General features: G+C 40.7%; 1 protein-coding gene across 5 annotated transcripts; it reads left to right on the plus strand.

The window, feature by feature from the left end:
• The first annotated feature begins 3,694 nt into the window (after positions 1–3,694).
• On the plus strand, positions 3,695–17,688 carry LOC131245211 (uncharacterized). Of its 5 annotated transcripts, none has more exons than XM_058244514.1 (4): positions 3,695–3,896; positions 11,019–13,601; positions 14,948–15,942; positions 17,160–17,688. In XM_058244514.1, the coding sequence occupies exons 2-4, from the start codon at positions 12,338–12,340 to the stop codon at positions 17,499–17,501; spliced, it is 2,601 nt and encodes an 866-aa protein (XP_058100497.1). In that variant the 5' UTR covers positions 3,695–3,896; positions 11,019–12,337; the 3' UTR covers positions 17,502–17,688. The 5 variants fall into 5 exon arrangements, with proteins under 5 accessions (XP_058100497.1, XP_058100499.1, XP_058100496.1 ...); XM_058244516.1 differs by having other exon boundaries at positions 12,150–13,601; XM_058244513.1 differs by lacking the exon at positions 3,695–3,896 and having other exon boundaries at positions 10,725–11,162; positions 12,150–13,601.
• The last annotated feature ends 996 nt before the right edge of the window (positions 17,689–18,684 follow it).

An 18,684-nucleotide genomic window follows, 5' to 3' on the forward strand; every position in this document is an offset into this window, starting at 1 on the left:
TATGAGATAGTGACTCAATCGTTGTACCTTTAATGGGAGTCGGAGCTTACCCAACAAGGAATTTGGCTACCGCAGGACATCTGCAATTTAGACCTAGCTTCCATCAGCATTCAAGAACCTGTGATGGTGTGTATACGGCATGCCTTGTATATGTGTGTGGACTTAGAAAAGCTCTTCCAGTGAAGCCCAAATGCTTGGTTTCAGACTCACCCATCTATTACTTGGGCTTTAGTTATGGCTCAGGGTGTATTATTAGCCAGAAATGGCTTATAACGGATCTTGGGCCTGACCTGTTTATATTCAACTGTCGAAATTAAACCATGGTTCTTCAGCTGGACAATTCAATATTGTTCATCCCCTGAGTTTTAGATTTGATTTGAGACCAGATGAGTTGGCCTGAGTGACCAGGACTTAAATCCTTGAATTAAAATTAAACTGTCCACTAAAAAGACACCCCTAATCTTAACCTTAAAAACAAACAGATTGGAGATGTACGGTTTGAAACGAATCCATGGTTGCAAAATAGGGGTTTTTGAACTTACATTTCATTGACACCATACTAAGGAATCTTCTAACTATCTCCATAAATCTCAATTTGGTGTAACCTCATCATAGGGGTGAAAGTGGGCCATGCTGAATTGTGCTGATAATGGGCCAGTGTGCTTCGGCCCAAGGAAAAAGGCTTGTGGATCATCCCTGTGCAGGAGTAGGATGGGCCAGGGCCTATTTAATTAGCTCATGACTCTGAAAAGCCATGGTCTTCCACAAAAGTGGGTGACTAGGCTCGGGCCAGATTTGGGTCCAATCAGTCGTTGGTCTACGCTTGGGTCGAGGCGAATGGTTCATCATGTTGGGCCCAGTCCGGCTCAGTCCCATCCATTGACATCTGTAATTAGGTGACCACAACCAACATTTGTCGTTGTAGTAGAAAAAAGGACGCGAATTTTCTGCAACAGTTGTTGTGGTAGGGAGCCCGTGCAACCAAAAGCTCTGTGGGGTCCACAGTGACTTTTTTTTTTTTTACTTAAACTCCGTCCATCCGTTTGAGTCAGAACATGTTAGAACGTAAGCCCAAAAGTCAAGCGTATCCTACACTCAAGCGGGCTGCATCACAACGGAAAACAGTGAGTTGGGAACACCCACCGTTGAAACCTTAGTAGGGCCAACCATGGTATTTATATGCCATCCAACCCGTTCACAAGGTGAGTCCCACCAGGATGAAGGGAAAGCACAAAAATCATCCTGATCCGAAACATCGGTGGGTCTCGAGAAGATTTCAAAGGTGGATATCCTCATCCCCACCGTTTCCTGTGGTACGATGGCCCGCGAGTTTTGGATCTACCCAGAACGACGGACGGGGATTTCCTGCGAAACTCTTTGGAACGAGAAATTGACCACTGTAAACGCCACCTTTTACCCGGCGTCTTTTCAACGCGCTCCCAAACTTTACTTTCCCAAAGTAAACAGTACGGACACACTATTTGCAGACGAAAATACCCTTGTATTCACTGTGGCAAAATACCTATGGCTACGGTTATAATCCGTAGCAATATTTTCATCAACAACTAGTATACATATGGAATGGTTAACTTCGAGAAAGTAAAGTTTTAAAGCGCGTTGTAAGACGCTGGGTAAAAGGTGGCACATACAGTGGTCAATTTCTCCTTTGGGACGAAGTTCCTCCTCATGGTATGCTACATGGGGCCTACCATGATGTTTCTTAAAAATTCACTCGGTCCATCCGTTTTCATGGATCATTTTAAGTATTAGAGCAAGAATTAGTTGGATCCAAAACTCAAGTGGGCCGCACAAGAGGAAACAGTGGAGATTCATTGACCACCCTTTAAACATTTGTATGGCCATGAAAGTTTAGTATAAGGCTAGTGGTTTTGTGTTCTCACTTCATCTCAATGAGAATTAACTTATAAACAGTTTGGATGGCATATAAACATCAAGATAGAGCTTTATGAAGGTTTCAACGGTGGAAAACTCTTTCTCCAGCTTTCCTTCAGGCATGGATGCCTTTAGTTAGAGTTGTACACTAAATGAGTTAGCTAGGTTAGCTCGTTCAACTCGGATTCGAGCCAATTTTTTAAACTAGTTCTAGCTTGCCCGAGCCGAACTCAGATCGAATCACACCTGGATAGAACTAGTTCAGTCATTCAATTATTTTAATATTGATATTGCTCACCAAGTGTTTGATGAAATGATCAATAAAGTGCCGACAGGTGGCAAGGAATGTACGAATATGAAACAAATACTACTGTATCTTAATTTTTATATTGCCTACCAAGTGTTTTGATGAAATACATGTAAATTGTTGCCGTTGTATAAGAAAATGCTGCTCAAGCTCAACTTCATCTCGAATGCTACAAACTGGCCCAAACTCCTGACCAAATCGGGCCGGGCTAGCCAGTCAGGCTCAAGGACTGAGCCAAGCCGAGTTCAAGCTGGGTCACACGGTTCAACTCGTGTACAACTCTACCTTTAGTTTAGGATCCACCTGATTTTTGGCATCATCTCCAGAATGATTTGAAAAAACGGACGAACGGGTTGGATTTTTCATATCATATCCCTGCGTAGCATCCTTGCGCAGGAACTTCCTGGAAATCAGCGTCCCAAAACTACCTAGCACGCGTAGCTGATGGAGGGAGCGGATGGCGCACAGACATCACGTTGGCCACAAGGGAGGAATCCAACATGCCTCTCACCTGCTTTCGCATTAACCGTTGCGTTTTCAACGTCTCGAATAACGTGTTAGCGTGGGAAGTAACGTGGATGGCTAGTCTCATTCGCTCGAGTGCACTTTAAATGTGCATTATCCTCAAACGTGGGAATATGGAAAGCGTGTTAGAGATCTGAGCCGCATGTTTGACAAACACCAACGATATGAATACCATGTCTAGGAAAACAGGTCTATGTAATCAGTGGATGGGCCACACCTAAGAAAAATAAATAAAATCCAATGGTTCAAAATATGAGTGCATGTGTGGCCCACTTTGCAATCACGTTTCCATCATCTTAGATTCACGGAACCCAAACAATACAGATAGCTTGACAAGCAGGTCCAATCTGGTGCACGTGTGACTTCATTACACGTGTGATGCGAGTGCACTTTCAACGCGTAATAGACCGAGTGCGTTTCCCATCCCGGAGAGGGAAGAAGCTCACCCGTCCAATCCGACTTGGGCCTCTCAGTTATACCCACGTCCTTATCCAGAATTGCGAAAAGGCCATTCCCAGAATCCACTGGAATTGATAGAGTTTGTTGCTGCACACGCATCGGCAAACCCTTCTCGTGCACACGACAGCATATGTGTGTAAGATCGGATCTTTCCATTATGTGACAAGAACCGTCCAGATCATCTCACCCAAAAATCAGATAGGTTTACTACTAATGTTGCCCACGATATACAAAACAAAAATGGACGGCCAGAAAATAAAATCATTTAGACATTCCAATCTATTTCACATACTCCGCCAATCCGATTTTGATAAGATATTCTAAAAACTGTGGGCCATCTCATGGAAAGCTTGGATCACTTAAATATGCGCCGCACGTGTAATGAATGGCGTGTGGCCATTCTAAAGCTTTTACGAGGTGCTTTTCGTAAATTCATATTCAAGCCGTAATCGTCAAGCAGTTGAGATTCCTCATCTCACTTTCCTCGACGCAGCTACTGCGTTTCTCTCCTCTAATGAGAGGCGCTTTGTCATTTGGGGGGAAAGTGGTTACGCCGTCTTCCTAACATGCGCCGCAGCTACACGTTCCAAAAGCCAACAATCCTCCACCTCAGAATTTGGAAGTTTCTTAGCTCGGGCGGAGGTTTCTAAATCGGCTTTCAAGCGAAAAGGCTGGCCCATTTGATGGACGGATAAGGTTCGCTTTAGAAAAGGTATGTCTGTCTTTAGCGCCTCTTTTCCTTTCGATGAGTTACATGATCCTCGTCCGAGGATTTGCTTAATATCCTCTCGTTTTTAGTTTGTGGTCCGTGGATTTTTGGCAAATGGTCCAGTTATCCGAACCGTTCATCTGATGGCTCTCAGAATGGATGGATGGACCAAGCCTTGTTTCCACCAGAATTTTGGACCCGGATTGTGTACTACCCCGCCTGTTCTGAGCTTGGCATAGGTTGGGGGTCTGGGCCCACCGTGATGTATGGTTTTTATCCACACCGTACATCCATTTTGCTATATGATTTTTGGGTATTAGGCAAAAAATGAGTTGGATCTAAGGCTCAAGTGGACCACACCACTGGAAGCAGCGGTGATAATGATAAAGTCACATAGACGGAAAACAAAAATATCAGCTTGATGGGGAACTTCTGCGGCTCTCGAAAAGTTTTTAATGGTGGCCGTTCAATCCCTATTGTGTGGTCAAATTGAGGAATGGATCTGTATGATTTTTGGGCTTCTACCATTAAATGATATGAAAAAATAGATGGACGGTGTGGATAAATCCATACATTATGGTGGGGCCCTCAGAGCCGCAGCCTGTGCTGGGACAGGCGGGGCCAGTATCAATCCGCATCCGATAAATTTGGGTCGTGATTCTTCCGCTGTGTCCGGGTTTTACTAGGGTCAGGTGGCACCGTGCCAAGTGTCTGGTTTTCACCTTTGTATTGCATTTAAAATTATAATCTGAACCGTTCATGTTCCGTGCTACCCAAGTTATTTTAAGAAACATTTGTTGAATGGCTGATTGTCAATGAAGATGAATATTTAATGGCCCATATTCTAATTCAAGATTTAAACAAAAAAAAAAAAAAAAAAACCATCATCATTAATGAAGCATGATTGTAAGATTATAGCTTCCATACGGTGGTACTGAGAACATGAACCGTTCAGATCAATTCAAAAAACAATCCCCACGTAATCCAGCCCTGATCAGCTTGAAAAGGCCAGTGTAGTGGTCCTGTAGGGCCCAACCTCTTAAGGAAAAGACTTAAATGATCAAACGTCGAAAACAATTCAATCTAACAATTTCTGTTATATCTTCCATCCATCGTATCAGCAGCTTGTCGATCGTTATTTCTTTTTTGTTTATCTTTTATGATGGTGGCCCACTTGATTATTGGCCAACAGACCAGGTAGGTGAGACAGGATACTGATTTCCGCCTTGATACACCTGCTATTATGACAAACATGTGACAGTTCTTCAATTGGGACCACGGAAAACGTACTGGGGCTGAAATATAAAGCCGGGAGAATCGTTGAAATAGAATAGCCAATGGTAAAAGCGTGGCCCATCTGATGAGTGGATCAGCTCATTTTCTTGCCTTGGCCTGTTAACAGTGGGCCTTGATGAATGGCATATGTCTTGCATACAATCCTCTAACCATCCCTTCAAACTCCCATCTGCAGATGGACTTGGGGGTCGTTTGGCACCATGGATTAAATTCCCTGATATGTTTAGCACCATAAACAAACTGCCAGTTTCATCTAAAATCCTTCCAAAAGTTGCACTAGTGTAACATGTGTGGCACTAGGCTATTAATCTACTGGTCACATGGCCCCACTAATGATATTCCAAAACAATTAGATTATCAATTATATCACTATAATCACTTTATTACGATGATTTGTACCGTCCAAACATTATCTATTTAAATCAATGGTTAAAAATCCTTGGTTAATCACTCTGAAGTGATCTTGTGCTTGTGGCTCATCCAAGACTTGGAATTTCATCATTTTCAGGCAGAGTGTATATTTCAGCGAGCTTATTATAACCATTGTGTCAAATATTACATATGTACACTAATTAAAGATAATAAAATTAATTTAATAATTAAATTAAATCCCTATAAATATACTATGCATAGCTACTTTTAAATTTAAGTGGATTTGAATATAAGTGCCAAACAAGGATTTCAAATATAGGGTTTCTGAAAATAAGGGGTTTCAAATCCACGCTCCAAAACAGGCCCTTAGCAATATCCCATCCTAGCTAATTTTCAGTAGCAAATCTTATGGTTATTTAATATTCTGTCATAGTGTGATGATGGCTTATACGCTCGTTCTCAAAAGTTGTGCACGTGTCATGCATGTAAATCAAATTCAAATTCAAGGAACCATACATAAATCATGGCCCTAAAAGCAAATCGATGAGATGATTTTTCCCTAATTAACATTTGTTTGTTAAAGTCTGACGGCTAATCATTCTGTACTTTAACCGTCCATTAGATGTCCAGCAATCAGCCAATCAAATGTCAAACTGTCTTGAATGTGAGACTGTGGAACCCATCCTCCGTGATGTGGGGCCCAAAAAAAGCGGGTCCACTCATCAGGTGGTCACGCTCGTACGAGAAAAGGGTAGTTAATGAGCCAACGGTTAACGTACTATGCTGTACTGACATGCCTGGCCGGCTTAATGAATGGACCTGCTTGAATTTTTTGGCTAGCATGCTTTCATTGCTAGTCCTACCTAATGAACGGCCAGGATCATGTCTGGTATCTACAATCATCTTGTTTTAAACTCGCTTGACCACCTCTCCTAAAAAACGACAGAGCCATTACATTGACCAGACAAAGGTACGGTGGACCCACATTTTGACGATGCAATCTGTTTATCTGATGGACCTCATGATGGGGCGATCCATACCGTAATATCTATCACATCAGATGATCCAAGCCGTCCAGTGGAGATGAGCTGGCCATTGAACCGGGATAGACGTGGACCGATCGCCAACTTCATTCGTTTCTTTTACCTTTGTTTTGGTCCACCATTTCTAGCATATGAAACGGAGACGATCCCCTCGAGGTGGGACCCTCATTAGAGTTATTTGCCTTTCTGGGAAAGTGTTGTAATGCACTTAAATTGTACAAATGGCAGACATGGGACTTAAATGAATCTGTCAAAGTCATGGGCCCACTGTAGATGGAACGGTTTTGACCATTGATTAGTCGACACTTTATTATTATTATTATTATTGAGATGGCACTATTTTTAACTTTACTCACCCATTAGCTGTACCTAATCAGTATATATTCCATCCGAACGGATATTTTTGCCAATTAATTTGGAATGTTGGACAACTACGAGCATTTTAAAAATATTTAAAGAAATTTAAATGAAGTTAGAAGTATTTATGTTCAAGTAATTACAGCTAAGATTTTAGGATAAATGCCTCTCTGAGGTTTATATTTTCTGAAAAACACAAGTAAAAAACATCAATGCACCAATTTTATTTCCCTCAAAGCCGACATTTACCAAGTGCACTTGGTTATGGGCAGGAGTTTCATGAATAGAGAGTTGTGGGTAGAATTATCGTGAGATTCACTCCGTCCATCAGGTTTGCTATCCCATTTCAACTATTTTGATGCAAGAATCATTCATAACGAAAGAAGACCCCATCATAGAAAGTAGGTAGAAAGGAATGTCCGCCATTTGTTTTATATAGAACTTACCGTGGTGTGGCGTTTATGTGCCGATCAATCAATTCATCTGATTTGCTTTTGTTTGCTAAGAGTTACAATATTTCATGACTTATGTGAGCTGTATATGCTCACATGTAAAATATTAAGTTTTAAGTATAACATTATAGACAGGTCAATCTAAAATAAATCTTTTGGCGCTCAATTTGTTTCCTATCACATGCAATGTGTGTGGATGTGACAAAATCGATAAAGCAACTTAATTCAAATTGATCAATTTTGACTCTAAGTGTCAAAATAAACAAGTTCAATATGAATACATGATCGACTTTTGAAAAGATTAATCACTTACTCAGCTACTTGTATAATTTTTAAATAATCAAGAGATATTAATAATGTAAGGTTATTTCTCTAAAAATGGATTACATTGTGCCTTCCACTAGAAAAGATTTTTTAAAATACTAGTGCAACCAAACAAAAGTAAAAACTCATAATCAGTCATTAGGAGTGAGTATAAGAATACATCTCTTGAAAGAACTATGTGATATTTGATAAAGAATAAATCTAGCATCTGAACATAAATTTGAATTATAATAAAAAATTATGGTTAAAAATTATTGTTACTGTATTATCGCAACTCTTAAGATAAGTTAAGAGAAAGCAAATTGATAGATTTGGTTTGATCAAATTTGAAGATGATTGTTGATTGTTGGATTTTTTTTATACAAATTTTTTTTAAAAATTATAAAATTCTCAAATATTATGTTTTTCTATATGATTCTTTTATTACTCCAATAATTATAGTAGTTGAAAAGTTTATTTATTTATTTATTTATTATTATTATTATTATTTTTAATGTTTTCCTTTTATGACAGCTCATCTTATGTTAATAAAGTTCTATTGCATTTCTTAGTCACCTTGTGTATTTTGAACTGTTTGATCGTGTTTTTCTCTTCGCCTGTTAAATTCCCGTATAACTCAGCCACATCACTTTGTCAACCATCTACTTGTATGTAAAATTAAAGTTAAGTCAACCATGATTTCGTGAAAAAAGAGGTCCTAATAGTTTAAGGAAATTTCTACCTACCTTCTATTTCCTATGCAATGTCATATGTCACCGACTATTAGCTTTTTTCTAAATGACCAGAAATAAATTACAACATAATCGACTTGACTTTTAAAATCGTGGCTAAACAAGGTATAATTTACCATGAATGGTGTAGCTTTTATGCATATTAAGTCATTCATACGACATTAGTGGAAGAAATCCTCCTAAATACTTAGGTAAGGCACACAGGTATTTTTAACTATCCCTCGACCTTATCTCTCTTCTTTTCTCTCATTGATGCATTAGCCAATTAGCCACTAGTGCATAACACATAGGTTGAGTATAGCCCAAATGAAGCCCTTGATATGGATGAGTGGTAATGTTAGAATAAAACTTAAAAATGAACATGTCCAATAAATTTACAAAAACCCAACAACCAATGAGACGAGAGAAAGTAGGCTTGGAGGGTTTGAGCATGTGCATCGGAGCCAAGGTCTATGAATGGGTCAAATGGGCCAACCGATGCGCATTTAATCAATTGTGGGATAAGAATCCATGGTCCAATCAACTGACAGCCGACCGTTAACCAGAGGTCATGATTGCGAATTGATCTGATTTTGGGTCCATGCCCTTTACTGCGGATCCACTATTTTAACGGTTTGGATTCAAGTACATAAATGCCAATCTACAATGGCGTTGGATTCATGCCTGCAAGTCTCGGTCGAGTCCCATCCTCTGCAGGGCCTAAAACACCTAATAAACCCTTTGATGCCTACCAAGTTTAAAACGAAAAATCCACTCCATCTAACGGTCAACGATGAGATACTCAATATGTTTATGAAAATAATGGTTGAAAAGTCCTGCACGTCCTTTTCACCGTGCATAGATCATTTACACTGTGGGTCCCTCCTGACGTATGGTTCTGATGCCATCCACGTGTACCTTCGCATGCCGAGGAATGTGGGGCCAACAAACCTCTGTAAAAAGAAATTCTCTGCTTTTTTATTTAGTAATTGTTTCATGTTATTATTGACATTGTCAGAAATGCTGCATTAAATACAGTGGTCCAATTAGATTGCACCAAGTTGGGTTTAGCTGCCTGAGAGAGGATCCCGATTCAAAGTTTTCCCAACACACTGCAGCCCTGACCGTGGGGCCCACCTTGATGAATGTGTAATATATTCACACATTACATCTGTTTTTTTCCGATCATTTTAGTGAATAAGACAAAAAATAAGGTAGATCCAAATTTCATGTGGACCACATTATAGGAAACATTAGTGATTGGCCATTAAAAACTTTGATCAAGATGTTATTTACTTTTTTCTTCCTTCATCCAGATTTTACTGACCTTATCACGGTGTGACTTAGGAAGTTGTTAAATGTGGAAGTTCAATAAATGATATTTCCTGTGGTACGGTCCAGCTTAGATTTGTATCTGCTTGGTTTTTGGGATCATCCTATGAAATGAAATGTATGGACGGTGTGGATAAACCACATAAGCATCAAGCTGGGCCCTACGGTCAGGACCGCACCGTGTTGGGTAAGGCCGGGCCGCACCCAATCCGTTCCACTCTGAAGATTAATCCGCTAATTAATTCAGATCTAAGAAAGTCTTTGATGCTCTCACAGAGTGTGATGGCTGATACGCATATTCTTGGAAAATGCATACGTGGCATGCAGATAACTCAACTGAAACCATCCAAACTATGGGTTCCAGTTTAGATGTATCATGAACTAAAAATAAATCTCGTTTAATTATCTAACTATTGGATTAGTGGACATTTATTGAACGGTTAAAAACAGAAAAATCCGACGGTCATAATTCCACTAACAAGTGTCAAAAACAGAACTTAGGATCATGGCATGCAACTTAGAAGCAGTGGCCTCCATAATTTTGACCGTAAAAATTTTAGCTAACATATGCCACCTGTACATTTTCTGAGTGCCTGCGTATCAAGCGTCAAAGTCCGCCAGAGTATCAATAAGGGGAGAGTCATGTAATAAATGGACTCAAATTAAACCGACTGAATTGTGGAACCCACCGTCCCTAAATCTCAATCCCAAAATCAGGTTTGATGAAAAATCCTAACCGCTGGTTTATAGATTTATTGAAAAATATATATATTTTTAATTTAACCGTCCAATAAATATTTTCCAATCCTGTAATCAAATCATCAACTAAGGGTAATTATTGGTTCATGATACATCTAAAATGTAATCATATTTCGAACATTTTGATTTGTCCTACTTGTGCAATTACAGAGTAATTTCTAAGTGCCTGCGTATCAAGATTCACACTCTGCCCGAGTATCAAATAAACTCCTTGGTTGCTTTAAGCAGCAGAAAGAGAACTAGGTGCCTGAAAAAGCTAGCGAAAGGTTGCTTTTATCTGGGTCTGATTTCACAGTCTGAAAGAACTCTCCAGCTTTTGATATTAGCATAAATTCCATCTTTCAATTGGATCCTGGTTTCAAGGGTATGGCTCACAAGGATTTAAAAAGAAAAATGAAAAAGCTGATGATGGGTTGGATTTAATGGAAGTTGTTTTTGGAGATTTGTAGTGTTTTTCTTCAACAAAGTCCTGCTTTACAGGTCTCAGCAAAGGAAGGAAGGAAAGTAGAAGAGAAGAAGGGACAGGCTCATGAATAGCTGTTTTTTTTTTTTTTTGGTGGGTGTTGATGATGAGGAGAGATGGGCCAGATTGTCGAAATGACAGCTTTGTTGGACTTTTCAAAGGTAGAGATTACTGAAATGTTTTATATAGGATGATGACGATGATGTTGATGACTTTTTATTAGTTTTTGGTATGTTTGGCCTTTTGGTTAGTGGTTTTTTTTTATTTTTTTTTACCCTCTTTGTGAAATTTGGTTTTTAAATTCAAGCCTTTTTTTTTTCATTCCTTTTTAACTTTTTAATTTTAATTTTTTCCACTATGGAAAAAGCTGTAATTTTTCTGGGTCTTCTTTGATTAGAATGCCAACGCTCTGGATTTATTGGTCCGCCTTATAACGGTTCTCCCCGGCGCACGTTAGACATCTCCCATGGGCTCTGCTATAATGCGCTGCGGCGGGAGCTAGCCGCTGGGCGGGAGTCACGTTTTGCCCATGATCTGGCGGTTGGAGCGTGTGGTGGAGTTAAGATCACTGGCGAAAATTTGTTTTGACTGCGAGTCGGTTAAATCATGGTTTTAGTCCAATGGGTCTGACCATGTGACTCAGGCCAACCGCGTGATCTCACACCCGGAGCGCACGCTAGATCATGTCCTGGTTTTATGAGAAATGGGAGTGGGGCCGCTTGCAAAAGAATCCGGGCCGTATGACAGCGAAAAACCACTGTTGTGTCGTGGGCGAAGGACTTCTCTTTTCCTTTTCGAACAGATCAGCTTTTGTACTGTCTCTCCTCTCTTCTCTGAAAACCAGGGAAATATGAAAACACCCATGATTTTCTGCAGCTTTTCTATTATGAAATCTGTCATGCAATTGATCCTGCACACACACGTGTGAGCTGCATGCTTTTGGCGATACTGGGCCATGAAAGGTGGGTAACGTACGCACCCACCAAGACAAAAAGACAAGGAAGTCATTGTTTCACTTTGATTTTTTTCCGGAAGATATGATTTTCCTCATAAAATAGCCGCTTTCTTTCAATTTCGTGAAGATGGGTTCTTTTTTCTTTTCCTTTCTTTTCTGAAATTCTACAGGTCAATTCATTTTCTTATTGCAGTTAGGAGAATTTCATGATTCCCTGTCCTCCAAACACCCACCATGATTTCGAAAAATCATGGTTCTGCACGTGGGTATGATGAATTTCTGTGATGGGTTTTGCTTGGTTTTGTTTTCTATTTGAATTTCTATCACTTCTCTCCTTCGTCATTGTGTGAGGAAGAAGAGGAGGAAGAAGAAATTTGCTGAATGATGGATGAGAAGATGGTCTCTGTTTGGCGCGAATTTGCTTCCGAAGAGAGAAATGATGGTGTTTATCCTATGTATTTCGGTGTTTCGTGTGCGTTCGCTGCTCTCCATTTCATTCAGAATGCAGAAGGACCTGTTGTCGATGGTGGTCGATGGTCGGCAGTCGTTGATTTGATGCTTCAAGGCAGTGCCCAGCTTCTAGGATTGCTTGTTTGGAAAGCTCAGCAGGGAGAATCAATGGAAGGAAGGGCGGAGCTTTTGAACAAGCTCAAGAAAGCCGAGTCGGAGGTTGTGGAGTTGAAGAAAAGGAGAAGTGAAGACGCAAAGGCCAATGAGAAGGTCGTGGGCATCTTCGCCACGCAAGAACAGAGCTGGATTGGTGAAAGAAAGAGGCTTCGGCAGCAGATTCAAGCTCTTTTGCATAATTCACAGATTCTTGAGAAAAGGAGGGAAGAAACTATATCGAATTTGAATCAGAGAGTCGAGAAGGAGGAAAATCTGATACGGTCTAAAGACAATGCCTTGGAGGAAGAAGAGAAGAAAAGGGGAGAGTTGGAAGAGAAGCTACGAATGGCAGAAGCAGCTGCGGAGGAATTGAGAGAGACCGTGAAGAAAGAGTCCCAAGAGCATTCATCTGAGCTCTGGAGGCATAAGACTGCCTTCATTGAGCTTGTTTCTAACCAACGCCAGCTGGAAGCTGAGATGAGCCGTGCTCTTCAGCAGGTTGAAGTGATGAAGCAAGAGCTTGATGCCGTCTTCGAGCAGAAGGAAGAGTCGGTCAGGATGGTTCAAAAGCTTTCCATCGAGATCATCAAGTTGCAGAAGGATTCAGAACAGAAGGACAAGATCCTATCAGCTTTGCTGAGGAAGAGTAAGCTAGATACGGCAGAGAAACAGATGCTGCTGAAGGAGGTGAAGATATCTAAGGCAAGGCGGAAGCAGGCCGAGCTCGAGACTGAAAGATGGAAGTCGCGTTACCAATCAAGGCATGATAGGCATCTCAGAAGTGATTTGGCCAACAGAGGGAGTTTGAGATCGGAGATGCTTTCGGAGATGAAAGGATTGAATTTAGTTGAGGCGGGGTGTTCACAAAACATTAGGACAGAATTACAGCCTAACTATGGTGGGAATTCTAAAACTCATGCTGTCGACTACTTGAAATCTGAGGATGGGAATGAGCTTGCGTGCATTATGCCGAAGGCAATGAACAATGCAACAGGCAACTGTTTCCACCGATACTCGCCAGAAGGAAATGGAGAAATTGGTACGATCTGATTCTCTTTTCTTCTTTTCATCAAATATTGTTCGTGGTGCATTTGGTTTTGCCAACTATCATGATATTTCACAATTAATCAGTCTAATTTGATGCAAAATTTCATGATATTTCCTGAAATATGGTGCAACCAAACATGCCCCTACCCATCTTATGACAAATCAAACACAGAACTTCTATCAGAATTGCCTCTGGATATTGCTAAAATTCAAATGCCCTGTGTAGCGTATGTGGTGGGGGGCAGGGGATGTCTCACACCCAACTAGTTGTAGATGAGATTTTTGTGCAACTAGCTATGTGTGGGGCCCACTGTGGTGCGTCTATGTGTCCAACCTGTTCAGCAGGGTCGCCCCACAACAAAATAGGATCCCCAAAAATCACACCCATCCAACCATTAGGTTGGCCACTACGTGAATTTTAAGGGGTGGTTGTCCATATTTTTCTCTAGTGTGGCCCACATGATTTTTGGGGGATCCCACTTTCATGGTGCAACCCTTTAGGATGGATTGGATGACATAGAAACACTACCGTGAGCCCCACATGCAGCTAGTTGTGCCACAAAAATAAAATAAAATCATGGACATTGTAAGACATTCGAAGTTCAAGGGTATTTTAATGACTTAAAAATGTGGCTGGTGTTCGTCGGACAGCTCAGATTTCATCTGAAAAATCCCATGAGTGGCTTATATTTTACCTGCAAAAAGCCCGGTGCGCTACCGACTCTCTCTTCCCAACTCTGGCGCTGATTCTCTCTCCCCGATTCCTTTCTTCCTTCCTCTCTCTTCACATGTGGTGCAAGTGCCACGCCCCTAGTATATGTAATAAATTTGATATAAATTCTTGGATAATTTTTGTTTTCCAGGAGATTTTTAACAATCTTTTCATGTAAATTTTCCAAAAAATTGAAGGTACGAAAATTTTTGTGGCCTCAAAGCTGTTTAGGGCGCATGGATGATGGGGGGGAAGCTGTTTATGGTGTGTTGGATGTGCAAAATAACTGAATTTTGAGAATTCAGTTCAATCAAGAAGAAATAATGAGACTGATAGCATTTAGTAGTTTTCATGTTGAAGAAGTATCTCTCATTCCTTTCAAGTCCTACTTGAAACTTGAAAGTAATGAAATGGCACTTTGGAGATTACCCCCAAATCGAATCATACAGAATGTTATTTCAATTTTCGATTTAGTTGTTTTCAGTTTATTGAACTAATAAGTGCAATTCAAATCAACAGTGCATCCAAACACATCCTCATGCAATTCTTCTGTACCCAATTCATTATTTTCATGTTTCTGAATCTCCTCTCTCTCTCTCTCTCTCTCTCTCTCTCATCCTTTCAAGTAATTACAGCCGACGCTAAGCAATTGGAAGATTGGGTTCGGCTGGAAACAGAGAAGTACATATCTGTTCTCGAGCAGAAGCATTCTGTGGAAATAGATGCATTCATAGAACAGATGAGGCTCAAAGACGAGAAGCTAGAAGCTTTCCGTTGGCAGTTACTGAGCATGGAACTAGAATCGAAGCGGCTGCAATCTCATGTTGAAGAACTCGACGAGAATCTGTTGCAGTTCAGAGAAGATAATATGAAACTGGAAGCCATGTTACTAGACAAGGAAAGGGAATTGAAATCCTTGATAGAGACATTCAGTCGCAGGCCTACTTCGAACTACTCTACAAAACCTCCAGCAGTTGTCCCAGAAACCTTGTGGTCTGAAGTGAAGATTATAAGGAGGAAACAAAGGGGGAGAGAGCAAGAACAAAGGGCTGTATGGATTGATTCCACACCACCATCCGATCAATCCAAAGACCACGCCATTGTGGGAATTTATGGAGAATCTGTGGAAGATCTTGAAAGACGAGAGAACCTAATTGAAGACCAACCGCAAGATATGAGCCTGGCGGTCCATGCTCTTGAAGAAGAGATCGTAGAAGAAAAGGAGGTTGGCATGGATCCGGGCCATCTTCCAGGAGGATGCCTGGGGAATGATGGCCAGGAGGAAGCTGAGGTTGTCAATGAGCTAGCAACGGGCAGGAATTGTTTGGTTAGGAAGGACACTCAATGGAAGATGGATCTCCATGCACTTGGAGTTTCTTACAGGATCAAAAGACTGAAACAGCAGCTCCTGCTGCTCGAAAAGCTGGCCGCAGCACAAGCTGTCAAGAAGAAGACACTGAAAAACAATGGAATTGATGCGTCGGAAAGCTGTGAAAAGCAGAAGATCAATGAGCATGGGCCGCAGACGAAAGGCTTCCTTCTGATCATGTCTTTGCTCAATAAACAAGTGAAAAGATACCAGTCCCTTGAGGAGAAGACCAACGATATATGCAAGCGGATGGTGAGTTTTTACATCTATTGCTTGAATCGTATCAGTTTTTACGTCTCTTCTTTTCATAACTCAACTTACAATTTCATGAGGGATCAGGGTAGATCAGTAGAGAGGTGCATATTTTGGTCCAGCCCAACGTTGATATGGGCAGGACCCACCTTTGGAAATTGGAGCCCTTCATCTGGTTGCTTCATATTTGATGGGCCATGCTTCAGTATCTCCGGTGTCGAATGATCCTAGCCATCCAATGAAATTGGGCAATAATAACCAATGATCCACATTTTAGGGGACCAATCAGAGGATCCGCCAGATGCTGCGGATCCTCTGATGAGGGAGTTTCTAGAGGCATCTCCCACACATTTGTAAGGCCTGCTGCAATATGAACGATTTGGATCACCAGGAGGTGGACCCAAGAACTGCAGTTTACTGTGCTGGGCAAATGCTTGGCCAGACATTGTATTGGATATGGAGAGTCCAAAAAGTGGACATGATAAACCTGCAACCTGACCTGAATTCCAACCTGAGGTGCCCGACAAACACAACCCAAAGTCCTCTGTACTCAACTCGACCCAACCCGACCCAAATACATGTGATTATCGCCAACCTGACCTAACCCCACTCGAATTTGCTCAAGCCATACCCAATCCGTATTCAAATCGAGTTGATGTTTTCCAACCTGAACCCAACCCTAGAAACTTGACAACCCAACCCGAATTCAGGTTGGCTGTGTCTGGTTCGGGTTGACCCAAACCCAAGTTGCAGCCCTAATCCAAACCATAGTTTTAAAACTCACTGACTAGGCTCGAAACCTAGGCGAGTGGACTTAAAGAGATTTTGAACCATCTCTTGGAAACTCAGTTCTGGGTCTGACTCGATCCCAAGTCGAGAAGACTCATCGAATAGACTTGAAAGGACTCTTGGTGACTCGAACGAAGTCACATTGTTATTCCTAATAAATGCAGAGGGTGAGAATCAAGCCCACAACCTCCACCCATGAAGTGATGCACCAAAGCAAAGAGCCTACCAACAATTTCATGCTGGTGTTTCTATTTTTAATTACTTACCCATGGTTTTAATTGTTTTTGACATTTATTGGTATACATAGAATTTTTATTGTAATTGTTAAAAATTGAGTTGAGTTTTCATGTTTTCAAACTATGATCCAATCACCCGCTAATTTTGTTTCTTTTCCAATTGTTGGCCCTTTATTTTCTTTCTTTTTCAAGCATGAGAATGATGTGGAGGGCAGTGATAGAGATTCCGGTAATGGAAGGACAAGGGAGCAGAAGCAGACGCTGGAGTGTTTCCTTGAAGAAACATTCCAACTACAAAGATATATGGTTGCAACTGGGCAGAAATTGGTGGAGATACAATCCAGGATCTCATGCGGTTTTGGCAGCGTTGAAGGGCTCAATGAATCTGCCGGCTTCAATATGCAGCAATTCTCTGAGAGTGTTGGGACTCTCTTCCGAGAAACACAGAGAGGTTTGGAAGTCAGGATAGCTCGGATAATTGGTGATCTTGAGGGGACGCTGGCTTCCCAAGGAATTCTACATTTGAGAAAGTAGTTACATTGAAAAAAGAAAAAAATAATCCATTTTCATGATAACAAAAAGGAGGCTTTTCTGTCAAATGTATTTGGTAACCACAGTAGACTGATTTGTTTGGATGTACTCTCATTTCAGTGATTTTATACGGTTGAGTTTGTAAAGAAGGGCTAGTCCCGATATGTTATAAATGCAGTTTTTGTTTTTATATATTTTGATTCTTTGCCATGAACTCTACATCTTATTTTGCCAAGGAATTTTTACCCCCATCTTGTGTTTAGGCTGCGTTTGGATGTACCATAGAATTGAATTGCAATATTCTAGTTCTAAATTACAACTATCTTCCTCACAGTTTGCATCGGACTCAAAACTGCAATTGCATCACACTTCCAAGTTGGGTCTGAAAGTAATGCAAGTGCAATTTGAGGACTACTTCCGCACTGTGAATACTAGGAAACATTGCTCAAAATTGCCGCTTCCTCTTTATATAACAGGATTCTCACAATTCAATTCGTTTTCATATCCCAATGCTGCCATGGAAAATATGAAGAAATTAAGTCTCAGAAGTTCCCAAAGAGCGCGCCGCGGTTATCTTTCTTATTTCATTCCATTTGTCTTAACATTGGACTCAAAAAATTGAATTCATCCTCGAATTTGAATTGGGTTTCATCAGCAAGCTGCAAGATTGGCTCTACTACAAAACAAAAAAATAAAATAAAATAAAATAATAAAATAAAAAATAAAAAACTTTGTATGGTACAAAAGTCCGTCTTAAGTGCAGTTAAGAGTTCAAAATCGAATTCATCATCGAATTGGAATTGGGTTTTATTGGCGAGGTTGGTTCTGATTCAAAAAACTTTGTATGGTACAAAAGTCCATCGTTAAGTGCAGTTAAGAGTCCAAAATCGAATTCATCCTCAATTTGGAATTGGGTTTTACCGGCGAGGTTGGTTCTGATACAAGCTCGTATGGTACAAAAGTCCATCTTAAGTGCAGTTGAATGCATTTAAATGTATCTATATGTGTTTAAATGCGTCTGGGTGTGTCTAAATATGGTTTATAAGTCCAACTAAGTGCAATACACTTACAATGTGCGCTTAGATGCACATTGTACACATACAAAGCAGCCTATTGGATCCGAGCTGTTTTGCGACGTCTGGTGATTAGGGTGCACTTGGGCACTACCCGATCCAATTGTAATTGT

The sequence above is a fragment of the Magnolia sinica genome, chromosome 5, assembly GCF_029962835.1.
Source record: "Magnolia sinica isolate HGM2019 chromosome 5, MsV1, whole genome shotgun sequence".
Taxonomy (NCBI): Eukaryota; Viridiplantae; Streptophyta; class Magnoliopsida; order Magnoliales; family Magnoliaceae; genus Magnolia; species Magnolia sinica.